The sequence below is a fragment of the Trichechus manatus genome, unplaced genomic scaffold (genome assembly GCF_000243295.1).
Source record: "Trichechus manatus latirostris isolate Lorelei unplaced genomic scaffold, TriManLat1.0 scaffold00207, whole genome shotgun sequence".
NCBI lineage: Eukaryota > Metazoa > Chordata > Mammalia > Sirenia > Trichechidae > Trichechus > Trichechus manatus.
Window position 1 is genome coordinate 2874384 of NW_004444143.1, and position 24636 is coordinate 2899019.

The 24636-nt window shown below is 58.3% G+C and overlaps 3 protein-coding genes across 3 annotated transcripts; 2 read left to right on the forward strand and 1 right to left on the reverse strand.

Annotated features, from left to right (window-relative positions):
* Window positions 1–7309, forward strand: PSMD8 (proteasome 26S subunit, non-ATPase 8). The gene is made up of 7 exons (XM_004388137.1): window positions 1–397; window positions 1427–1499; window positions 1620–1722; window positions 2797–2962; window positions 3879–3979; window positions 6225–6336; window positions 7077–7309. The coding sequence occupies exons 1-7, from the start codon at window positions 44–46 to the stop codon at window positions 7212–7214; spliced, it is 1047 nt and encodes a 348-aa protein (XP_004388194.1). The 5' UTR covers window positions 1–43; the 3' UTR covers window positions 7215–7309.
* An 820-nt stretch (window positions 7310–8129) lies between these two features.
* Window positions 8130–11014, reverse strand: GGN (gametogenetin). Its single transcript, XM_004388200.2, has 2 exons — window positions 9123–11014; window positions 8130–8247 (listed from the first exon to the last, which is right to left on the reverse strand). Exons 1-2 carry the CDS (start codon window positions 10964–10966, stop codon window positions 8130–8132), a joined length of 1962 nt encoding a protein of 653 aa, XP_004388257.1. The 5' UTR covers window positions 10967–11014.
* A 3203-nt stretch (window positions 11015–14217) lies between these two features.
* SPRED3 (sprouty related EVH1 domain containing 3) lies at window positions 14218–20195 on the forward strand. Its single transcript, XM_012559051.1, has 5 exons — window positions 14218–14479; window positions 15653–15812; window positions 15895–15974; window positions 18553–18690; window positions 19442–20195. Exons 1-5 carry the CDS (start codon window positions 14327–14329, stop codon window positions 20105–20107), a joined length of 1197 nt encoding a protein of 398 aa, XP_012414505.1. The 5' UTR covers window positions 14218–14326; the 3' UTR covers window positions 20108–20195.
* The last annotated feature ends 4441 nt before the right edge of the window (window positions 20196–24636 follow it).

The window sequence follows — 24636 nt, forward strand, 5'->3', positions numbered from 1 at the left end:
GGGCACCATCTTAAGGGACAGCAGAGGTGGAGCTCCGATTACCATGCTCATTAAGGGCAGGGCTTCGAGGGCACCTCCCCGGGAGCCGCGCAGAGCTCACCGCGGCGGGCGGAGGCAGGCAGTCCCCACCCAGCCCCCGGCTGTGGGCTCCACCTCCCGGCGCTACTTCCGCCGGGCGAGCGTCTCTAGGCGTCGCTGCCGTAAATCAGGCAGGCGGTTTGCCGCGTCACGGAAGATGGCAGCCGCGGCGGTGAATGGCGCGCCGGGCGCCTCGAGCTCGGCGGCCTCTGGCGCGGTTCTGCAGGCTGCGGCCGGCATGTACGAGCAGCTCAAGGGCGAATGGAACCGTAAAAGCCCCAACCTTAGCAAGTGCGGGGAAGAGCTAGGCCGCCTCAAGGTAGGAGGCGGCGGGCCCACGAAACCAAGTGCCGGCGAGGGGCGCGTGAGAGCGGTCTGGACCGGACCAAGCTCTGGGTCGCGGTGCCAGCGGGACCAAGGGGGATCCGACAGGGTGAAGGATTCGGAACAGACCAAATGCGGGACGCCAAGGGGTCAAGAAGGGAGGGGCCGGGAGCGGACCAAACGGGGGCTCGCCTTGGGGACAGAGAGGCTTGATGGAAAGAGGGCTCCTAGATGACTTGGCGCCGGGAGACCTAGCTGGCCGGTGTGGCGGGATGGGAGTTTCGAGGCTTGGCTGGATCCAGAGGCAGAGACTGAAGTCCTGATGGCGAGTTCTAGACGAGACCCAGCGGGGAAAGAGGACTGGACAGGGTGACAGAAAAGTGACGAGAGAACGAGGCAGAGATGGTGTGTTGGGGGGTGTGTGTAGTGAGGGTGGCGGGGGTGTGGTAAAGTCCAGTCCAAGTTAAGTCAGAGAGGTCTGGGGCTTCGGGACGCCTCTGTGGAGAGAAGGCGCTAGCCAAGTCGTGCAGGACAGTGCTGACCCTAGAAGGAGGCTAGAATAGGACTCCGAGTGCTTCAGACCAAGCTGCTGAGGGAATGTGTCTGCTAAACAGTGGTGTGTGGGCTGGACTGTGGCGGGGGGGCAGTTAGTGCCTCTCCCTCCCTTGTGTAGATTTTGGGGAGAGGGTAGCTGGGCCCAACCCAACAGAGTGTAGGGAAGGTCTGCCAAGAACTGAAGGTCCTGGTGCCCCTCACTCCCATGATTCCCTTGGGTGAGGCCCTGTATGTCTCCTGTTTGCCCAGTGGGGTATTAATATTTGTAATACGTGGAAATCCACAATGAACCGTCACTGTGCCTGGGCCCTGTTCTGAGTGCTTTATGAGGACTGGCTCCTGTAGCGTCCATAACAATCTTATGAGTCAGGGACGATGATTAGTTCCATTTTCCAGGTGGGAAAACTGAGGCCCACAGAAGGTAAGTACCATCTTCTTTCCTTCCTTCCTTCTCTCCCCTTCCCATCAGCTGGTTTTGCTGGAGCTCAACTTCCTGCCAACAACAGGGACCAAGCTGACTAAACAGCAGCTCATTCTGGCCCGTGAGTGTCACTGGGCTGCGTGAGGGGTGGTGGGCTGGGGTTCAGGGCAGGAGTGGCAGCAGTGGTGATGGTGGGGAGGAACCGAAGTCACCTCCTGAGAGCCCACCCTGTCACCCACAGGTGACATCCTGGAGATCGGGGCCCAGTGGAGCATCCTACGCAAGGACATCCCCTCCTTTGAGCGCTACATGGCGCAGCTCAAATGCTACTACTTTGATTACAAGTGAGAATGTGCCCTGCCCTCACTTGGGAGGGGGGCTGTGTGGCAGCTCTGTTCCCCCTGGTGCTCCAGCCACTTGGGTTATTTTCCTTTAGCTGGGGACTCCCCCTCTGCCTAGTTCTGTCCCCCGGAGGCTCTCTTGATCTCCAGTCTGTCTGCCCGCCCTGTTCCCACACCTTATTCTCTCTCCCCAATGTAGCCGCCATTACCTTTCACCTGCCCTGGCCCCGGGGCTTGGCCCCACTGATTCATCCCCCCGTGGCATCCTGTAGGTCTAAAGTCTGCCTTGTCGCTCTGCTTCTCCGAACCTGTCATGACTCTTCTTGACCTTCAGGTTCAAGACCAGGCTCTTTCCTGTGTTTTCCAGTGCAATCCGAGCCCCAGCCCCTCTGCCTGCGCCTCCTCCATCCTGGTCCTGTTTTCCCCACTGGGCTGTGAGCCTCTTAAAGGCAGAGCCTCGGGCTGTCTTGGTCACTGCTGTGTCCCCAGCATCACCCGGCACAGACTAGGCCCAGAGCAGGGGCTCACTGGATGTGTGTTGAATATAAAACTGAATTACGCCCGCATGGATTAATGATTTAGAGTTTGACATTGGGAGCCAGACAAACCTGGGTTTGAAACTGAATTTTGCCACTTCCTGGGTATGTGACCTTGGGCAAATGACTTCATTTCTCTGAGCCTCAGTTTCGCCCTTAAGGTGGGGTGGTAGTAATTCCTAACAGAATCATAATCCTAGCTAACACTTAGGTCGTTTATTTGCACTGTTCTAATCACTTTGCCTGGGTTAAATTGTTTAATTCACTTAACCCTAATTCATTTAACCCCTCGCTATGAGATGGATGCTGTGGTGAAACCCATTTTACCGATGGAGAAACTGAGGCTGAGTCAGTTTACTGAAGTGATGTCAGTGACTTCTTTGTGCCTCTCTGGGCCTCCATATCCTCATCTGAAAACCCAGGACTTGAAACCCCTGCAAGGAGACAGCACTGGACAGTCATAGGGGTCCCTGGGCCTCAGGTGGGGGGCTTGGTAGGTGGCTAAGCGCTCCTCATCTTGCCTCTCCTGCCCCATCCACAGGGAGCAGCTTCCTGAGTCGGCCTACATGCACCAGCTCTTGGGCCTCAACCTCCTCTTCCTGCTGTCTCAGAACCGAGTAGCTGAGTTTCACACAGAGTTGGAACGTCTTCCTGCTAAGGACATCCAGACCAATGTCTACATCAAGCACCCTGTGTCTCTGGAACAGGTGAGACCTGGCTGTGGGTTGGGGGGGCAGGCATCAGAGTGGGTTTCCTGGGGAGTGAGCAGGGTTCATCCATCTTTCCAGCCTGGACTCATCTGTTCATTTGTCCAGCAAATATGGAGTCCCAGCTATGCACCAGGCCCTGTGGTAGGTGTGGGAACCATGAAGTGGATAAAGTCCCTCACCTCGTGGGATGACATTCCAGCGAGCAAACAGGCAGTGAACAAAAAGAAGAAGCAACCTGTATACATAGTTTGCCAGATGCTGATAAGTGTCTGGAGAAAAACAAAGCAGGAAGGAGGGTGGAGAGTTGGGGCAGGGTGAGTTTCACATAGGTTGGTCAGGGCAGGCCTCCCTGAAAAAATGACATTCGAGAAAGACTTGACAGGGGTGAGGAACTGAACCACGTGGACACCTGGAGGAAAGCTGGTCCGGGTAGAGGGCTTCTGAGGCAGAAACGTGCCTGGTGTGTTTGAAGGGACAGGGAAGGGGACAGTGTTTCTGGAACAGGGTGAGCAGGGCCAGGGAAGAGCCTTAGGACCTAAGATCAGGAGGTAGTTTCTCCAGCTCAAGTGTAATGGGAGGATTTGTTTGTGGGGAGAGGATGGCAGGGGGGCAGCTCCTGCAGGCAGCAGAGCTTGGGTGAAGGTATGGAGGAACAAGGCTGAAGCAGGTCCAGCCGTGCCTTCCCCTGCGGTTAGAGAGTAGATGAGGCAGTTAGGAACCAGCCAAGGGCAGGCTTGGAGAGAGACGACTTCCTGCAAGAGGAGGTGCTGGTCTGCACGGGAGGCCTTATGGCAAAGGCTGGTCTGGCAGGCAGAGTGGGGGTTGTGGGAGACACAGTAGGGTAGGGCATGAGTGGGTGCCCCCGCGCCGCCTCTCCCTCATGCTCTCTCCCTCCCCACCCCGGCCTGGGCAGTACCTGATGGAGGGCAGCTACAACAAGGTGTTCCTGGCCAAGGGCAACATCCCCGCCGAGAGCTACACCTTCTTCATCGACATCCTGCTGGACACTATCCGGTGCGTGGGGAGCCGGAGCCTCGGGGGGTTCACAGAGATCTTGGACTCCGGTGTCAGACGGTCCTGGCCTTGAATCCCAGTCTGGTTCCTTGTGATCTGCGGGGGCTGGGTGCACTTCTTATCCTCCTAGCACCTGAGTTCTCCTCTTCTCTGAGCTGGAGCTGGGCACGAGATTGTGGACGGTGGCCTCCATCTCGCCTCGGGCTCTTGGTTGTGCTTACACGTGTACAGCCCTGAGTGCGGGTTTGGCGCCCAGACAGCCTCACAGACAGGGACCGTGCTGCCTCTGCTAGAAGTGCCCCAGCTTCTCTCCTCAGGTCACTTCACTTCTGGGACCCTCACTTTCTCCTTCTCTACAATGAGGCCAGCAAGTCGCACCAGCCCCTCAGGGTGCTGTGGGCGCAAGTGACATCACATGGGCAGGTGGGCGTGGCATGCAGGTCCCTTGAGTAAAAGGGTGTCCAAGTGGTGGCAGAGCTGTTCCCTCAGACATAGCACCAGATTGAGATGGGTTTTTGTGCCTTGGGTGACACAGCCAAGCCCAGTGATGGGGTGGGGGTGAGGAGGGGTGGCTTAGTGGGCTTAGGTTATTTTTTATTCAATATTTCAGCCATCCAAAATGAAGATAATGATGTAATGAACATTTACGTACGAAACACTTGGCCTAAGAGATACATATCTCAGAGGCAGATGGCCTACCCCGCTCTACCCCTCCCCGTCCGTCACTGTTTTTCCTCCAGGCTAGCCCTTCCCCCATTTCGATGACTTGACCCCTTGCTATTTGTCTACTTCAGCCTTGATCATGATGCCTCTTGACAGAGGTGCAGGGAACCCCCCTCAGGAATCTTTGAAGGGAAAAAAGCCAGTTGCCGCCGAGTCCCGTCTGTCTCACGGTGGCCCCATGTGTGTCAGTAGGACTGTGTTCCGTAGGGTTTTCACTGGTTGATTTTTTTCTTTTTTTATTGTTGTGGTTTAAATGAAGTTTACATTTCAAGTTAGTCTCCCATACAAAATTTATACATACATTGTTATGTGACCCTAATTGCTTTCCCCCACACTGTGAGAGCACACTCCTCCTTTCCACCCCAGATTCCCCATGTGCATTCAGCCAGCTCCTAACCCTCTGCCTTCCCATCTCACCTCCAGACAGAAGCTGCCTGTTTAGTCTCTTGTATCTACTTGAGCTAAGAGGCACACTCCTCACGACTATCACTTTATGTCCCACAGTCTAGTCCAATCCTTGTCTGAAGAGTTGGCCTCAGAAATTGTTTTAGTTCTGGGCTGATAGAGAATCCAGGGGCCATGCTTTCTGGGGTTCCTCCAGTCTCAGACCATTGAGTCTGGTCTTACTAGAATTTGAGTTCTGCACCCCACCTTTCTCCTGCTCCATCATGGACTCTGTTGTGTTCCCTGTCAGGGCGGTCATTGGTGGTAGCCGGGCACCATCTAGTTCTTCTGGTCTCAGGCTGATGAAGTCTCTGGTTTATGTGGCCCTTTCTGTCTCTTGGGCTAATACTTTCCTTGTGTCTTTGGTGTTCTTCATTCTCCTTTACTCCAGGTGGTTGGGACCAATTGATGCATCTTACATGGCTGCTTGCAAGCTTTTAAGACCCCAGACGCCACTCACCAAAGTAGGATGCAGAACATTTTCTTAATAAGCTTTGTTATGCCAGTTGACCTAGATGTCCCCTAAAAGCATGGTCCCCAGACCCCTACCCCTGCTACTCTGTTCCTCAAAATGTTGGATTGTATTCAGGAAACTTCTTAGCTTTGGTTTAGTCCAGTTGTGCTGACTTCCCCTGTTCACTGGTTGATTTTTTGGAATTAGATCACCAGGTCTTTCTTCCAAGGTGCTTTTGGGGTTGGCAGCCAAGCGTGTTAACCATTTACACCACCCAGCAACTCCTCTTTGAAGGAAGGGGATGTTAGGTGAAGAGATCCCCTCCCGTGAATCCCAAAACTGGGTTTCAGATAGCCCAAAATCCTCGTGGCTGGGAATGGAGTTCCGAGATTGGGCCAGGGAGTCAGAGAGATCTGGTGTGCATTGCACTGGGGCCTTCCTTGCTTTGTAACTCAGATCAGGTGACTCCCCTCTCTCTGAGCCCCAGTCAGTAAAACGGGGCAGCTAACAGGTTCTGCCCAGTGGTGTTGAGCTGAGGAGTCAGCTCACATGTGTCAAGCCTGGGAGGACAGGGCCTGGGAGACAGTGTGCTCAGTGATGAGAATCTCATACGTCTTCCCGCAGGGATGAAATTGCCGGGTGCATTGAGAAGGCCTATGAGAAAATCCTCTTCACTGAGGCCGCCCGGATCCTCTTCTTCAGCACGCCTAAAAAGATGACAGACTACGCCAAGAAGGTGGCTGGGGCTCAGGGCCGGGGGCCGTGGGGCCATGGGGCCAGCGGGGACTCGCACTAACACCTGCGTGGGGCAGCCTGGAGCGACTGGAACTAGACGGCCCAGGTTTAAATCCAGCTATGTGGCCTTGGGCAGGCCAGTGAACCTCTCCGAGCTTTAGTTTCCTTAGCTGTCGAATAGGGCCAGAGTTTAACACGGGGGATGAGCTTAGCACAGCGGCTGGTACCAGGTGGAGGTGGATGCTCAGCACACGTGGGCTGTTGTCCTTTTAGCAGAACCCCTTGGGGGTTGCAGCTTTTCCCGCAACTTTGCTCCATTTGGTGTGGGGTATTTGAGTAGGAGCAGTGCCCCTGGAGATAGTGATGCATGGGGTACAGTGAGGCTGGGGTCCAAGGAGGCAGGAGGTGGGTAGAGAACAGACTGGAAGGGGGTGAAATTCAGTTAGAGTGACGATGACAGCTGATATTTATCCATCACTTACTCTGGGCCTAACACTGTTCTCAGCATTTTAGAGGTGTCGATTAAATCTTCACACCAGACCCAGGAGGGGTGTGTGATTAGGCTCCCATCTCACAGATGGAGAAGCTGAGGCACGGAGAGGTACAGTCACTTGCCTAGAGTTGCGGGAGTAGAGTAGGGTTGTGGGGAAAGTGAGGGCCCGTGCTGGTAAGCCCTGGCTCCGTGGGGTGGGAGGGAGCCTTTGTGGTCACCCCCCCCATCTTATCCCTCCCTTCCCACAGCGAGGGTGGGTCCTGGGCCCCAACAACCACTACAGCTTTGCCAGCCAGCAGCAGAAGCCAGAAGACACCACCATTCCCTCCACAGAGCTGGCCAAACAGGTCATCGAGTATGCCCGGCAGTTGGAGATGATCGTCTGAGCCCACTGGGCACGGAGCTGGGGTGGGGCGTGCGTTATTTAAAGCAATTATGGTGCAGGGTTGTTCTCCAATAAAGGTGGATTGACCCTGTCTCTCTTGGGCCCTTGTCTGCCCAGGGTGGGATGGCAGGGGATGGGGATCCCACCATGGGGTCCTTGGGAATCTCAGATAACAGCCTCCCTCGGGGTCAGCCTCTCTGTTCGGTGACCATCCTCCAGGGTCTCAAACACAGATGCCTGCAGGGGCCCAGTGGAACTGGCCTGCGGGAGAGCGCTGGCCTCTTCGGTAGAGGAGCTGTTCCTTCAGCAGGAGTGCCAGGCCCAGGCATCAGATTTCTTCAGAGAAGGGGATTAGTTTTGACATGTGCAGTGAAACCCATCCGAGGGCTGCCAGTTTGCAAACCGCCTGGGCCCCATCTTGTGGGCCTGTGCGGTGATTTATGGACCCTGCCGCCGCCCCCGGCCTCGTTTCCTGTCCTGACATTTCTCTGGAAGGCCTTCAAAGCACAAAGTCTAAATCCGGCTGAGCCATTTGTGGGATGTGGGATTTTGAAGAACATCTTCCAAAGCCAGTCCCCCCACCCCCGCTGTAAAATGGGAGGGAACTATCCTGCTTTCCAGAGTCGTTTGTGCGGGACCCCTGAGCTTGGCACCAGTCAGCTCAGAAATGGGGCTCATGGGTTGAGGGGAATGAGACGGCCACACCCCCAGGCCCATCAGTTTGCATGCTGGATGAGTGGACACTTGGCTCTCGCTGCCCTGGATCCAGCCTCTCCTCCCCCAGACGCGGTACTTTCACAGAGGTCTGCCTGCCCCTCACCCTCCTTTCAACCGTCAGCAGGTGACTGACAGGCAGCTAGTCATCTGGATGGTTTATTGGTGGGGAATGGAGAGCAGAGTGTGGCGAGCTGACCACTTATTTGGAATGGGTGGCCTGCAGGTCGTAGTGATCCAGCCCTGCCACCAGGGAGCCGGCCAGTTTGATGGTGGCCACCCAGGGCGGCTCGCTCAGGTGGTTGGTGGGTGTGCTCAGCCTAGGAGGAGGGGAGGATCAGCAGGGCCTGGCTGTGTGGCCAGGCCCCCACGCCCTCTAGGCTTCAGTCTGTATAAGGAAGTTTCTGAAGGTCATGTTCTGAATATCCCAAGGGCAGCTTAGGGCAGGGCTGTGCCCACTTAGTAGGAAGGAGTAGGGGTGAGGGTTGGCAAATGTCCCCCCAGAGGCCCCAGCTTAGCCCCAAGTGGGCCAGGTCAGAGGGTCTCCCAGTGATTCAGGGTCCACAGGAGCCAGGGTCAGGCCCTGGTGACCAGGTCCTGAGACTCAGTGTGGGAAGTGCTTGTGGGATGCAGTGTCTCCCCAGGATCTGAGAACTCAAGGGCCGGGACATCAGTGCCCTCTGGTGGTCAAAGTTGCTAAAGGCTGTAGAGACAAGTCAGGAGTTTGAGGGGCTAGACACCGGGTTTCCCGTGTGCAGGAAAGTTGGAGGCCTACGTTTACTTACATTTGGTTCCAGGAAGACAATCATTCCCCCCCCCCCCCCCCACCAAGAGCTTAGGGCATGGTCCCTTCTGGTGCCCTCAGGGACAGGGTCAAGTCAGGTGGGACCAGCTTTCTTCCCTGATGGTTCCAGAGAGTTAACAGGAAGCCAAGGGTCAGCTTAGGGGTCAGGATACCAAAGGGCTAGGCCAGAGTGTCCCCTCTCCCCTGTCAAGGGTCAGCATGGGGTCAGGGCGCCTCTTGGCCCTGAAGGATAGCTCAGCCAGCTGAGGTGGAGATGCAGCCAAGGGAGGGTCAAGGGTCAACGCGAGGTCAGGACCCCAAAAGGCTGAATGGGGCTCCCTATCCTGGAAGGTCCGGGGTTGAGGATGTCGAGGGGCACACCCTCCCCCATCGCGCCCCCACCCCCCTCACCAGGCAGACACGTTTCGTGGCAGGCGGCGACGGCGTGGTTGGTGGCGGCAGTAACACTTGCAGGGACAAGAGTTAAGCACCTGGAAGGGCGGCCAGTGGCGCGCAGCGCCCGAGTTAGCCGCTCCCGCCTGAGGGGCCCCGCCGCCACCACCGGCTCCACCGCTGTCAGCCCTGTGGACCACGGCACGTTCACAAGGACCGTCTCCAGGCGCACCATCCTCACGGGTCGCAGCCCGGGCCGCGCGGGGGCCCTTGTTCCTGCGCGCACGGGCCTTGACGGGCGCGGGCACTGACTCCGCGGCGGTGGGAGCTGGAGCCGGGGATGGGGCCGGGGCGGGGGCCGGGGATGGGGCCGGGGCCGGGGCCGGCTCCGCGGCCAAGGCGGGGGGCGGAGCAGGGGCCTGGGAGGGAGCCGGGGCAGCCTCTGCAGGGTCCGGGCCTGGGATGGGCAGGAGCGCCACGGGTGGAGGTGCTGGCTGGAGCGCCGGCGGCGTAGGTGGCGGCGTGGGGGGTGGTGGCGGCGGCAACTCCTGTGGGCCGGGAGGCCCGGAGCGTCCAGGCTCGTCATTAGTGGGCGCTGGGAAGATGAACATAGGCGGCGCCAGGAGCGCGGGTGCCGGCCTCCGGGGCCCGGGGGCTGGGTGTGTCTGCCCCGGCGGCGGCGGCGGGGAGCCCCAGGGCCCCGAGAACGCTGCCGCGCGCCGTCGGGGCGGCCCGACACCTCCGCCAGCCCCATTGAAGCGGAAGCGGTGTTCGGGGACTTCGGGCGGGCTCACCCAGTCGAATTTGGGTTTGGAGCCTGGGAAGGTGGTGTAAGGTGGCGGCGGGAGGGCCCGGGCGTGGGACGCCGGCGCTGAAGGCAGACCAGAACACCCCTCGCCGTCTCCGTCACCTCCCTCGGCTTCCTGAGACCCCGGAGGGGCCTCTCCAGAGGGGCGAACGGCCCTAGGAGCTAGGGGCCCCTGCTTCAGGATCTCAGCGTAAGAGATGGCGCCCGAGGTGGCGGAGAAGAGTCCTCCCCCTCCGCCGCCCCCGAGCGAGGCTTTGGCCCCTAAGGAACCCGAGGCAGCCGCAGGGGACAAAGGGGGTCCCGACTTGAAGGTGACCTTACATAGCAGGCTCAGGCCGGGCTCGGAGGACGCGGGCCGGGCCATTTCGCCCCCGCCCGCTTCGGGAGGCGCCCCTCCGCGGGCCCCGCCAGCCGTCCGGCTCTCGCCACTGGCTTGACTTGCTGTGGGGGTCGCGGCAAGTGCGGCTAGAGCGGGAGGAATTCTGCGATCGGGGGGCTGCCGGTCGGAAGACGGCTGTGCTGGCGGCTTCCGCGGCTCCACGGGCGGCGGAGACCGGGCTGGGGCACTCGGTGCGGGCGCGGGGTCCGCTTCTGTTAGTTGCCGGGGCCGCGGAGGCAGCAGGCGGAAGCTCGAAGGGTCGCCCTGGCCGCGATGGCTCGCCTCCAGCAGGCTGCGGATCCGGGGCACTGGGGTGCCCGTGGGTTTTCGCCACTTAGACGGAGCGGGCAGCAGGGTCCCCACGGGGGGCGGGGGTGGTGTGGAGACCGCGGCTGCAGCCGCCTCCTGTGGAGGGGGCGTCACTGGCGAGGGCAGTTCTAAGGTCAGGGGCAGGGGCGAGGGTGAGGCCTGGGGCTCCGGGGGTACCAGGAGTCCCGGGGGTGCGGAGCTGCCAGGGAGCCAGACGCCTAGCCCGCGAGCCAGGCGCATGGCCGGGGTGGAGGGGGTCACCACGGGCTCCGCCAGGGACGTCCGGCGGGAGTCGGAGGCGCGGTCCGAGGCCTGCTCTTTTCGGGAGCCCCCGCCCGCGGACGGCTCCGACTGCACGTTCCCCATGTCTGAGCGGGGTCGGGGACTGTGGCCAGAAAAACTTCCACAAGTCACTCTGCGCAAGCAGTCCTGGAGGCTGGCTGAACTTGACCCTACCCGTAAGCACCGGCCCAGCCCCTGTCCTCCAAGATCCACTCAGTTCTTAGCCGCTATCCTGCGCTCCTGGCCCGCTGACTCTCGACGCTCATGCCCTCTTCCCCACGGCCTCCAACAGTCGCTGTTCAGACACGCAGGTCCCAACCCCTCCACTAAGGTCCAGTCCCTACCCCCTTGGCTGGTCCCTCACTTTGGCCACGCCCCCGATCTCCAGCCTTCAAGACTCAGGTCTTGCCTGCCTTCCGGTCGGTCACTCAGGCCACATCAGTCAGGATGGTGGTGTCCAGTAGCCTACCAGGCCTACAAGGAGTTCAGGTTTCTCTAATCCGGCTCCAGGCTCCCAGGCCTCGCCCCCGCTCTCTAGTCCCGCCCCCAATTGTCAGGGAATCGGGCCTTCGCTGGGTCTCTACTCCCCTCCGGCCCAACCTCTACCTAACAAATACGAGATAGTCTACTCGGTTGCCGGCGAGTCGATTCCAACTCATAGCGACCCTACAGGACACGGTAGAACTGCCCCATAGGGTTTCTAAGGAGCGGCAAGTGGATTCGAACTGCCGACCTTTTTGGTTAGCAGCCGAGCTCTTAACCACTGCGCCACCAGGGCTCCACCTCTAACCCTCTGATTCGTCTCTGTCGATTATTTGGGTCCTGCCCTTTTCCTAGACGGCGGCAACCCTCGGGCCTCCTAAACTTCTTTTCCCTCTCGGGGTCTACCGGCACCCTCAGAGCTCCACCCCTTTCCCCAAGCCCCGCCCTGACTCCGCCTCCGCCCAGGGGTCCCCACTCACCGACTCCTCCAGCCGTCCGAAGTTCAGACCGCGGCCCCCTTGGGCCCAGGGCAGGGCGGGGAACGGCCGCAGCAGAAAATAACCGAAAAGAACGGGGGTGCGGATGAAGGCAAGCGGGCGAGACGGCGAGGGCGGACCCCGAGATCTAGGCCCCGCCCCAGGGCTCGAGGCCCCGCCCCCCTGCGAGCCAGCTGGAGCCCGGCCCCTTAAGAACCTGGTTGTCCCTTCGAAATACTCCGAGGTCTTCTTCCCCGCCCCCAGGCCTTTTAGTCTCAAGCCCCACCCCTTTAGAACGTTCTCCTTAGCCCCTCCCCTTTAGAATGCCCCGCCCCTTCCCTTATTCCTTTCCCCAAAGCCCCGCCCATTACGAACTCGGCTACGTAGCTCCTCCCTTTTGGACCTTCCATTTGCCCAGCTCCGGAGCCATTTACCTCTAAGCTCCGCCCTTTTAGGACGCGGCAACACCTCTTCCCAAGACCCTCTCCTTCCTCGGGCCCGCCCAGAAAGCCCATCCACCAGTGACCGCCCCTTCCATGACGCACACCCTAGTCCGCGCCTTCAGCGTCCTCGCCCTCTCCTTCCCCGGGCCCTCCGACCCCGCCCCTTTGCGAACGCTCCCTCCTCGCCCCACCCCTTTTGGAACCCTGCCAGGCGCCCAGCCCCTCCGATTTAGAACCCAAAGCGTAGACCCCCGCCTTTTCAGAACCCTGAGTCCACGACCTGTCCGAGACCCCTGCCCACATGCTCAGGGACCAGTGGCGCGGATGGGTGGAAAAGTGTGGGATTCCTTCTGGGCCCTGGGAAAATGGGAGCTGGGGGGCTGCTCGCGAGCGCTGGTGCCGGGCTCTAGGACCCAGCGGGCAAATCCGCCCGCCTCGCGTTCACCCCTCCCCCAGGCCGCCCCCTCCCCCCTCGACCCGTCTTCCAGGTTCCCCCTCCCTCCCCCCTCGACCCGGCTCCCGGTGCCCGCCTGTAGCGCCGCCGGAGCCAGCGAGGGAGCCGGAGCGAAGAGGAGGAGGATGAGGCCGCGTCGCCGCCGCTCGGAGCCCGGCCGGGGCCTCCCAGGCAGGTGCCGAGGGGGGCGAGTGGGCGGGGGCGGACAACCTGCCTGCCCGGTAAGGGGGCGCTAGGACCGCGCTGCGCCTCCTGCCCACCGGGGCGACCCTCGGACCCTAACTGGGAGGACACGGGAATGGGAGCCCCCAAACTGCGCGGCAGCCATTTGGGGGGTCAGTCTCCATTTGGGGGCCTGGTCTTCCTTCGAGGATGCCCCATTCATAAAATTCCGTCCTGGACCCCTACCATTGAAGAACTCTAGGGACCACTCCCCCAGGGGACCACAGGTGTGCGGGGAGAGTCGGGCACCCAGAAATCCCGGTGCCCCCTCCCAGCTAGGCCCTGGAGAGACCCCTGCGCTCTTTCCCTGCTTCACCTGTTGTCGGGGGAGGCGGGCGGACAAAGGAAGCGCCGTCACGTGACTGCTCATTCACAAAATCCCATCCCATTGAGAAAAGGGGGCTGGGGGCGCTGCGGCCGCCCCTTCCCCTCCCAAAGGGCCAGGGAAACCCGGCAGCCTGTAGGTGGGGGGAGGGGGCTAGAGCTCGTTGCCTGAGTCCCTAAGGTTGGGACACCAGGGTCCCTGTGCTGGGAGGCAGTGAGGGTCTGGACGCTGATCCGGATTACTGGGTGGAGAGCTAGTTCCCTAGAGCTGGGGGGGCGGGGTAAGATGGTTCTGAAGGATGCTGGGGGGGAATGGTACCCCCCTCCTACGCGATCCCCCTTGCCTTTCCTCGGCTGGGGCCTGAGGGAGCAGGCTTGATTTCTGTGAATGAAATGCTCTCTGGATGTGCTTCCTCGTTGCTGGCTTCCTCTGCCTCCATCCCCTCTCGGCCTGTCTCCCTGCCCATCTCCCATTGCTGGGTGACTCAGTGAGCTTTGCATCCGGTCTCATTCATAAATCCGGGAAGGGGTGGGGGGAAGAGAGCCTGAGTTTCTCACCCAGCCAGTGTCCTGGGCGGTGGGGTGCGGAGGCAGTGCAGGGGGACAGGAGCTGGGTTGGTGGGCCCTCAGAAAATCCATATGCGCAGGCACCCAGTTGTGAGGGGGGAATGATGGGTGGGGCTGTGGGGCTGTGTGGAGGGTGGAGAGGGAGACAGGGGTGATAGGGGATGAGCAAGAGGAGGGGGGTAGAAAACCAAGGCTGTGGGGTGGGGCTGGGGGACAGGGTGGGCACAGGAGGAAGGATGGCGTGGGGAAAAGGAACTATGATGGAAGAAGGTGGGCCCAGGGAGAAAAGGGCATGGGGGAGAAGGGGGGTATCATGGCTAGAGGGGCAGTGGATCCCGATGTGAGAGCTGATGAAGGAACGGAGGTGAGGGCTGGGGTGGCACTGAATGGGGGAGCAGGACTTGGGCTCACTGATGATGTTTTCTCTGTCCCCCCACCTCCTCCAGGTACATGGTGCGGGGTCCGAGCCGTGGTGATGGCCCGAGATGACTCCAGTGGGGGCTGGCTGCCTGTGGGGGGCGGGGGCCTCAGCCAGGTGAGCGTATGTCGGGTCCGAGGGGCCAGGCCCGAGGGGGGGGCCCGCCAGGGGCACTACGTCATCCACGGGGAGCGCCTCCGGGACCAGAAAGTGAGCCACCCTGGGGCGTGGGGTGCGGTGGGGGACTGGGGAGGCAGGGGGATGGGGCTGGGGGTGCAGAGGAGAGGTCAGGTGATCTTCCAGCCTGGGAATCAAACCTGGGGTATGGGATGGAGTTTGGAAGGGAATATCAGTCCTATGGATGAGAGCTGGGAGTGTTGGGAATTACTGGGGAATTAAGTGGGTCCTGTCTGCTGCCTTCTCCTGCTGGACCATCACAGCAGCGTCCCCACGGCCTCCCTGCTCCTGCCCTTGCTTGCTCCCACCTCCCCCAGTCGGTTATCACTCACTCAAAGCCGCAGGGACCCTGGTTATCACTCACTCAAAGCCGCAGGGACCCTGTTAACACCCGACATCAAATCCCTTCTCTGCTCAGAACCCTTCTGTGGCTTCCTCTTGCCCTGAGAGCCTTACCTCCAGGGTCCACACAACCTGCCCCTCTCTGCCCCAAGTGTAGGGAGGCCTTTGGTAGGGAACCGTTTGGAAATGTGGGTTTAGCAGGAAATTCTAGGTTGTCTGGCATGATCTGAAGGGACGATACTAGAAATTTCAGCTGAGGATGCAGGAGAAAGACTTGCAGCCTTTGAAAAGGCTTGGGTGAGGGGCTGCATTTCAGAGCAAAGGCTGGCAGGAACCATGTGGGGGATTTGAAATGCTGTGATGGAACGTGGACATGTCGTGTGAGGACAGGAGGGGGCGTCTAGGGTGTTGACCAGCATCTTAGGAGTTTAACAAGAATATTTTTGAGTAAGGTTTTTTGGGGGGATTATTAGGGTATCAGAAGGGGGTTAACAGTAATATTTTGAGATGTTCAGTGAAGTCTGGGGAGCATTATTGAGTCAGAAGGGGGGACACTGGGTTATTGGAAGGCAGTTAACAGTAAGTCTTTGAGGCATTCAGTAAGGTTTGGGGGCTCGCATAGAGGTATTAGGAAATGCAGGGATACCCCAAGGGGCTTGGGGGAAGTCCTGGAGCATCAGGTGTGCTTAGTAAACTTGAGGAGTGGACTTAGGGTGTTGATCAAGGATCAGGGAAACACCTAGGGCTGGGAAATGAGGCTTGTGGGACACTGGGGTGTACAGAGGGGCTGGGGGCTGAGGAAGCCACAGGTATACATGGCTGGGTGGAGGTGACCTACCCCTCTGCCCCTTCCGGCCCCCTCAGACCACTCTGGAGTGCGCCCTGAGGCCGGGCTTGGTTTACAACAAGGTGAACCCCATCTTCCACCACTGGAGCCTGGGTGACTGCAAGTTTGGGCTGACATTTCAGAGTCCTGCAGAGGCCGATGAGTTCCAGAAGAGTCTGCTGGCCGCACTGGGTCAAGGTGAGTGGCCCAGGTAGTGGGTGCTGGGGGCAGGAGGAGCAGGGGCCTGGCGACTTACTCTCTGCCTCTCTCCCTGCCCCAGGCTCGCTCACTCCCTCCTCTTCCTCCTCCTCCTCCTCCTCCCCTTCCCAGGACACAGCTGAGACCCCCTGCCCCCTGACGGTGAGTCTCAGTCTCGGTGCAGCTCTGCTGGGAGGGCAGGGGTTTGTTTCTCTTCCACGAACATTCCTGAGCACCTACTGTGTACCAGGCACCGTGCCGCATCCTGGGCCCAAATTACAAGTATCAGTTCAATCCCAGCCATTCTAGTTTTCTGTTCTAGCGTGATTCACACATTCATTCAAGGGTGTTTATCGAGTCCCTCTGTGTGCCAGGCAGTGTTTCAGGCACTGAGGCCACGTCAGTGAACAGAACAAAGTCCCCTTCCTTGTGGAGCTTCTGTTTTACAGAAGGCAGAAAATAAAATCGATGAACTAAAAGAATGATTAAAGATGAAAAATAAATGGATGAATAAATGGATGACAACTCCATCCTTCCAGTTACTCAGGCCACAAGCGTCGGAGATGTCCCTGACTCCTCCTCATTTTTTTATGCACCTCATCTCATCTGTCAGGAAACCCTGGTGGCTCAGTCGTTAAGAGCTATGGCTGCTAACCGAAAGGTCGGCAGTTCAAATCCACCAGGCGCCCCTTTGAAACTCTGTGGGGCAGTTCCACTCTGCACTGTAGGGTCGCCATGAGTCGGAATCGACTCGACGGCAACAGGTTTGGTTTCTTTTTGTTTTTTGTTTTCGTCTCATCTGTCAGCAAATCTTGACTCCACTTTGAAAACGATCAGAATCTGCCTCTACCGTCATCTCTCACCTGGACCATTGCAACAGCTTCTCCCTGTCTATTCCCCTCTTCTTCCCCAACCCTGTCCTCTATAGCCTATTCCCCACACATAGCCAGAGGGACCCTACCAACACCATGTCAGATCCCGGCCTGCCTCTGCTCAGAACTCTCCCAGGGCTCCGTCTCACTCGGGGTAAAGGACAAAGTCCTCACTGTGGCACATAAGGCCCCATGCCATCTGCGCCCGTTACTCTGCCCCTGGCTCCCTCAGTTCCAGCCACACTGGCCTCCTCACTGTTACGCCAACGGGGCAGACACGTTCCTGCCTCAGGGCCCTTGCAGTGGGTGTTCCCTCTGCCTGGAACACTCTTCAGCCAGATTTTCACACGGTTCATTCCCTTATTTCCTGCAGGGCTTTACACAGATAGCACCTTCTCAGCGGGGCCCTCCCTGAGCAACCCATTCAAAATTGTGATCCCTGTGCCCCTTATCCTGTTCTGTTTTTTCATCTTCTAAGGTATTTTCCTGGTTTTCTTTCAAAATAGATAATTTTCTTATCAGTTTACTGTCCGTCCCCTGTGCTAGAACGTCAGCTCCAAGAGGGCAAGGATCCTTGTTCGTTCCTTGCAGTGTTCTTGGTACCTCCGGCCGTGCCTGGCACCCAGTCAGCGTTCAGTAAATGTGCTGAATTAAGTGTTTGCATGAATGAATGCACATAATGCCGGCTTCGATTTGGCATTTGTGGGGAACAGTGGAAGTTATGGAGAACACCTGGAGGAACAAAGCTGGATCCCTGGGCAGAAAAGGGGGGATCCGACAGTAATGGGGGTGGAGGTGGGACCACAGCCTCCCACTTAATGTAGCGTGCCTTCCGCGCTGTCTCTCGCACCTTCACGATGGCCTTTGAGGGCCTGGCATACTGTGGGTGCTCAGTGAGTGTTTGGGGAAGATAATGAATGAATGATGTAGAAATTACCCCCAAGGGACAGAAAGGAAACTGAGTCCCAGAAGTGATGTCTCAGCTAGTAACGGGCAGAGCCTGGTTTGGATGGGAAGGCTGGTTTGGAAGGGTACCCCAGGTGGGTGGGACAGCCCCAGTACAAGTGTGGAGGTGGGAAGGAGGCAGGATGGAGGCTGTCTGGCCAAGGGAGAGAGGACCTGAGAAGGGAGAAGGATAATGTGGTTTTCCATAGGTTGATGAGCTGGGCAAATAAAAATAAACCAAACCAAACCCACTGCCCTCGGTGGATTCCGACTCATAGCGACCCTATAGGATAGAGTAGAACGGCCCCATAGGATTTCCAAGGCTGTAATCTTTATGGAAGCAGACTGCCACATCTTTCTCCCGGGGAGATGCTGGTGGGTCCGAACCACTGACCTTTTGGTTAGCAGCTGAGTGCTTTAACCACTGTGTCACCACGGCTTCTAGATAAGAACCAACCAAACCAAACCAAACCCGTTGCCGTCAAGTCGATTTCAACTCATAGTGACTCTATAGGACAGAGTAGAACTGCTCCATAGAGGTTCCAAGGAGCGGTAGATTAGAACTGCCAGCCTTTCAGTTAGCAGCCGAGCACTTAACCACTGCGCCACCAGGGCTCCTAGATAAGGACAGAGGTCTAATAATAACAGTAATCATTCCTTGCTCTTCCTGTACTTCAGGCAAGTGCTATGTCCTTTACAGGGGATCCTAACCACATCCTTATAAATAGACACTTATGATCCCATTTTACAGAGGAGGAAACTGAGGCTCAAAGAGGTGAACTCTCTAGCTGGAGGGTCACACAACCAGTCATTGGCAGAGCCGGGGCTGGAACCTCAGAGCCCTCTGCTCGCGATGGGAGGGGGTCTGTGTGAGGGCATCGGCTGTGCCGGGGTCCCGCGCTGAGGCCACCGATCTCCCCCAGTCCCACGTGGACAGCGACTCCTCCTCCAGTCACAGCCGCCAGGAGACGCCTCCTGCCCTGGCGGTCCCCATCGTCACCATGGAGTCAGCTTCTGGCTTCGGGCCCGCCACACCCCCCGAGCGCCGTTCCTCGGCTCAGGTACGACCTCTGACCCCAACTGAAGTCTGGGGCTCTCAAGGGAGTGGGGCGTGGCGCTGGGGTCCCTCAGGGGGCGAGAGGTGAGGCCCAGGTGGGCAAGAGAACAAACACCCTTTGGGATTGTTGAACTGACTGCTAGGCTTGTGGGGGTGGGGGGAGGCTTGGAGGCCCAGGTTCCTCTAGCGTTGGGTGGGGGCTTCCCACCTCTCCTGCGCTCTTAAGAGATTTTGAGAAGTTCTGACTCTAGATTCCAGAGCGATTTTTGGGACAGCTTAAATCATTAATTCTAATGATGTATTGGGATGCTGGTACTCATGGAAGGGGGGCTTTCAGACTGCTTAATTCACCATAGAGTTGAGGGGGGGTTTGGAACCCAAAGGGTCAAAAGGACTTGGGGACTGGACTCCTGGGTCTGAGGGTAGAGGGTGCTGGGTGCCGGAACTCCTGGGTCTTGAGGGGGGACAGAGCTGGGAGCCTTGAAGTGGGACCTTGGTGCCTGGATTCCTCGGCCCCTAAGAAAGGAGCGCGCTGTGGGGCTTATTCCTGTATCCCTGGGAGAGGAGTGGGCTGGGGGCTTAGAAACCTGAGTCTCGGACCCGGGAGCATTTTAGGAGACAGGGTTCTTGAGTGAATGAGGCCTGTGACTGGGTCTTTGCATTCTTGGGTCTTCCAGGACTAGGATGGATTGGGGTGGGAGTGGGAAGGGGTCTTAGACCCCGCTAACCTGCTTCCTTGTCAATTCGTCTTGCAGAGCTACCCTCCACTCCTACCGTTCACAGGGATTCCGGAGTCCTTAGAGCCCCTGGCCGACCCCGGGGGCCCAGGCTGGGGCGGCCGAGGCTACGAGGATTACCGGCGCACAGGGCCGCCCCCGCCCCTCGCCCTGTCCACCTGTGTGGTCCGCTTTGCCAAGACCGGCGCGTTGAGGGGGGCAGCCCTGGGGTCCCCCGCGGCACTACCCGCCGCTCTCACGGAGGCTGCGCCCCCAGCGCCCCCAGCACGCCCACCTCCGGGTCCGGGCCCCGCCCCTGTGCCTGCCAAGGCCTCCCCAGAGGCGGAGGAAGCCGCGCGCTGTGTGCACTGCCGCGCGCTCTTCCGCCGCCGGGCTGATGGGCGTGGCGGCCGCTGCGCCGAGGCCCCGGACCCGGGCCGCCTCCTGGTGCGCCGTCTCAGCTGCCTGTGGTGCGCCGAGAGCTTGCTGTACCACTGCCTGTCAGACGCCGAGGGCGACTTCTCGGACCCATGCGCCTGCGAACCGGGCCATCCGCGCCCCGCCGCGCGCTGGGCCGCGCTGGCTGCCCTCTCCCTCGCCGTGCCCTGCCTCTGCTGCTACGCACCCCTCCGCGCATGCCACTGGGTCGCTGCGCGTTGCGGCTGTGCCGGCTGCGGGGGTCGCCACGAGGAGGCGGCGCGGTGAGGACGGCCTGGCGGGTCCCCTGTAGCCGGACCAAGGACCCAAAATTGAGGGTCCAGGACACCGGACTCCATTCGGACCTAAAACTCAAACCCAGGCGCACCCAGAACTTGGAGCTTGAGTTTGGATTGAGAGACCCCAGACCCGGAATCTGGACCCAAAATCTAGGACTGAGATACCCCAGGCCCTTCTTTTTGGGGATGTTTGCCCAAGAGGTCTCAGGCATCCTGAGTTCTGATGCCCCCACCCACGGCCCAGACTGAGGGGAGTCCAGGCATCCCCAGCCTCTACATCTCAGACATGCCGGGGAGCGCAAAGGTCCCTGAAAGAGCGAGACCCTGACCCCGTGTCCAAATTACCAACGCAGATCTAATCCCACCTGGCACCATGAACCCTCAGATTACAGGATTCCAGAATTAGATACGAGTTGCCAATACCTGACCCTGCCTGGATCCAGTTACTCCCAGATCTTGAAACGGCAGATCACCCAAAATGGTCCCTGAATGCTCACCTAAGACCAGGGGCACCCGTACCTGAGATGTCCTTATAACCCCAGGACCCCTGAGACTCCAACCCTTCTGGCTCTCAGACTCCAGTGTTCTGTAATGGCCCGATTCTGGCCCCAAGACCCCACAGACAAACACACCTAGATCTAAGATGTCCAAATAACCCCAGGCTCCCTAGGACCGAGACTTTTAAAATGCCCTGAGTCCTTGGATATGCTCAAACATGAGATGTTCTCTGGCCAAAATGAATTGGGAGACCCACCCCGGAGCCCCCCAAGACCCAGATGTCAGATGCCAAGATGCTCTGGGAGCCAGGGAAGACCTCCATAGACCCATCCACTCCCAAGCCAGTATTCCCAGGATCTTTTGATCTGTGATCTAGGACCCTGAGGTTCCTGGTACCCCCAAATGTAGGGCTGAAGGCCACCCACACCTCAGGACCCAAGACTTTGGTCCCCAGACCTTAAATATCCTCCTTCTGGTTCCCATTGGACCCATGTTTCAAGACCCAGAATGCCCTGGAATCTTTGACTACTTTGTACTCACAGACCCCCAACCCCCTAAAGGCTGGGAGCCCATCCCACAGTGGATAGGATGGCCATGGTCACCCAGACCTCTGACCACTTGGCTCCCAGTCCCTGAGTGACCCCAAAATACTTTAGGAGCACTGGATCCAAGACCCCAAGGTGCCATTGACCTCCAAGATCCAGGATCCAAGACTCCACGACGTTGGGGTTGTCTCTAATCCAAGACTTTGGTTCCCCTATGCCAGGGATATCCACATCTGAGGTGCCCTGGGAGCTCCATCTCAAAGCCCCAGTACCCCAGGACCCTCAGACTCAGATTTCTTTGGACTCAAACCTCTCTCGCATGATGAAGCCCCAGAGATGCCTCTATGCCTAACTCCCCAGGCCCAGCATGTGCATCCTCTGAGACCACCCCTTGCACCCTGCCATCTAGACCTACCGCTGAGACACCGAGGTCCCAGTTCTGATGCCGAGGATCCCAGCATCCTTAGAATTACCCTTTCCCTCTAGGGAAGAAAAATCTATCTTGAGCTCACATGTTGCCAGATTCCAGGGCCGCCTGGAAGCTCCCCAGTCCTATCTCCAGGACCCAGCATTGCTACGAATGATGGTGCAGGCTGTTAGCTAAGCAAGGGCGCACAGCTGAAGTGGTGAGTGGGGCTGGAGTTCACACTACACTCTGCTTGCCGAGCTGTGTCCTCAGAGGGAGAGGTACCTTTTTCTAATCGGCACAGAGGCACCTCTTCGGCTAGTTATGGCTCTGCCTGGGCCCCTGTCGTCTGGAGCTTTGCAGACCCTCCAAACCCACCCTGTGCCCAAGCCCTGCCTTTGAGGTTCTGCCCTCCATTAACCCGTTCTCCTCCATCGCAGAGTTGGGGGTTGCTCTGGAAACTTTGAAAGCCTGTTTCATGCCCTTCTGAGGCCCCTCCTCTGGGTAAGAACGTTGCCAGTTTCTTCCTGAGTGCAATGGGACTCTCAGTGTACCTCAGATTTGGATGTCCCCGTATGGGGGGGCGGGGGTCAGGGTCTCGGAACAGGGACAACCTCAGTGTTGTATGGACTCGAGCCCCGCATCTGGGGGTAGAAATGTGCACTTCCTTTTCTTCAATATCCAGACCTGGATGGCCTTGTGAGGGTTTACAGGACAGGTCCTCTGTCACTTCCTTTAAATTATTAACTATTTATTACTTCCGGAACCTGTGAGATTCAGCTCTCCCAACCAGACCCTGGGATGGGTGAGAGAAAAGGGGGGTGTCCCTCCCACCCCCACTCTGCCCAGCTCTCATCACTGTCAGACCCATCAGAGCTGAGGGTGAAGGGACTGGGGGCAGCCTGGGTCCCCATCCCCCTCTCTGTGCCTCGGTCTACCCCCTTCCTTGGTGGCGGGGGGAAGCTCCATTCTTAACCTACCTCGTTTAGGGAGGGGTGGGACGGGGGGCCAGAGTGCTGTACGGTGCTGTGGGATCTGCTCATGAAGCAGTGGGGGCCGGGGAGGTCCCCCCAGCCCCCACCTCTCAGCACTGCCTTTGCCAGGTCTCCCAGTCTTGCTCCCTGCTGATACCCACCTCTGATCCATGATTACCCTTCATCGCCCCCAAATCAGGGGCGTATGGAGCGCTGACCCTGGGAGCCAGGAAGACCTCAGACCCTGGAGCCCCCAGGCCCAATTTCCCAGCTGCTTGCCCCTCGGATTGAATGCTCAGCCCCCAGATTTGGGGGAAGGCACCCCAACATTTATCTTCCTGATCTTGATTTCAAGCCAGTCTGTAACCTCAATATCGTTATCGTCACTGCAGGCGGAAGTGGTGGGGGGTGGATGGGGGCCCAAGACCCAGCCTTGTCTTCGGGGGAAGGGGGCATGAGATATCAGCTCCAAGAAACGTCTGTGACAAAGTCTCAGTCTGTGTTCTTTATCTGCATCGACGAGACCCATCCACTCAGCTTCCTGAGCCGCCAAACCAGCCTCCTACCTCAACTCTCGTCTCCACATCCGTTAGTCCCAAGCAGACCTTCCAGCTGAGTTCTACACATTGAATCACTCAGCATATACGTTTACTGAGTATCCACTCTGTCTGTGCCAGGCCCTGTTCTAGGTGCTGGGGATAAAGCAGTGAACAGAGCAGCCACAAGACAGAGCTGTGTGAACTATATAGTGGGGGAGACAGTAAAGAAGTAAGTTACACAGTCTGTGTCTTAGGCTGGGTCCTCTAGAGAATCGAAACCAGTGAAGTGTATAAATATATATATATAGAGAGATTTATATCAAGGAAATGGCTCGTGTTGTTTTAGAAGCTGGAACATCCCACGTCTGTGGGTCAGGACAGAGGCTTCTCCTGACTCACGTAGCTGCAGGGTCTGGCCAACCCAAGATCAGCAGGTCAGAGAGCAAGGCTCTTGCTCACAGGCTGCAAAGATCGATCAATCCCAAGACTGGCAGGTAAGCTGCTAGCTCAAGTCCCAAGAACCGGAGGTCAGACAAACAGGAGCCCACTGCAGGATTCAGCATGAGCAAAAAGTCCCCAAGCCTTGCCAGAATGTCCACTTATATTCAATGCAGGCCACACCCCCAAGGAAACTCCCTTTCAACTGATCGGCTACTCACAGCAGATCCCATCATGGGGGTGATCACAACATCTTACGACTGTCAAACCACTGAGAATCATGGCCCAGCCAAGTTGCCATCCAACCTTAACCATCATAGTAGGTTAGAAATGTTATACACTCCAAGGAAAAAAATAAGTGGGGATGGGCAACACAGGCCGTTTTAGCTAGGGTGGTCAGGGAAGGCCTGACGGAGGAGCTACCATTTTGATGAAGACCTGAGGAAGGTAAGGAGTCATGTCTGGGTAACAGCGTCCCAGGTAAAGGGAACAATCTATGCAAGGGCCTGAGCGAGGAGTGTGCCTGTGACTCTAAAGAACATCAAGGAAGCCAGGATGTCTGGGAGGTAGGGAGTCAGCAAGGCGTACTAGGAGATGAGGACAGAGAGGTGACAGGCAGAGCGTGTGGGTCTCACAAGCCATTGTCTGAACTTTATCCCCCGAGTGAGAGGGACGCATGGGAGGGCTCTGAGCAGGGGAGGGCCGTGACCTGACTCAGGTGATCACAGGCTGCCTCTGGCTGCATGTGGGGAACAGACTGTGGGGACATGGGGAACAGGCAGTTAGTGAGGGGGCTGCTGTGATGGTCCAGGGGGAGACAATGGTGCATGGAACCAGAGTGGGAGCAGTGGAGGGGAGAAGTGGGAGATATCAGATCTATTTGGAAGGCAGAACCTACAGATTTAGACGTGAGATTCAATATAAAGAGTGGAGTCAAGGTGATGACTGAAGGTTTTGGCACGAGCAATTTTTAATGTTTTATTTAGGTCAACATATGCCCCCGTGAATGTCCAGAGTTGGCGTAGGAGGGCTATGGAGGGACTGGATTAAGGGAGCCCCAGGCCCTGCTTCTGAAGGGTAAGTTCTGGTCCTGGTTCTTCCCAGCCCACTCCCTCTCC

Bases quoted from the DNA above. Each gene is read 5' to 3' on its own strand.
- PSMD8 (XM_004388137.1), top strand. From the start codon at position 44: ATGCTCATTAAGGGCAGGGCTTCGAGGGCACCTCCCCGGGAGCCGCGC. The intron at 398-1,426 runs GTAGGAGGCGGC...CCTTCCCATCAG, and splicing joins AAGAGCTAGGCCGCCTCAAG to CTGGTTTTGCTGGAGCTCAA. The intron at 3,980-6,224 runs GTGCGTGGGGAG...GTCTTCCCGCAG, and splicing joins ATCCTGCTGGACACTATCCG to GGATGAAATTGCCGGGTGCA.
- GGN (XM_004388200.2), bottom strand. From the start codon at position 10,966: ATGGGGAACGTGCAGTCGGAGCCGTCCGCGGGCGGGGGCTCCCGAAAA. The intron at 8,248-9,122 runs GTGAGGGGGGTG...CCCTCCTCCTAG, and splicing joins CCACGAAACGTGTCTGCCTG to GCTGAGCACACCCACCAACC.
- SPRED3 (XM_012559051.1), top strand. From the start codon at position 14,327: ATGGCCCGAGATGACTCCAGTGGGGGCTGGCTGCCTGTGGGGGGCGGG. The intron at 15,813-15,894 runs GTGAGTGGCCCA...TCCCTGCCCCAG, and splicing joins GCTGGCCGCACTGGGTCAAG to GCTCGCTCACTCCCTCCTCT. The intron at 18,691-19,441 runs GTACGACCTCTG...TTCGTCTTGCAG, and splicing joins AGCGCCGTTCCTCGGCTCAG to AGCTACCCTCCACTCCTACC.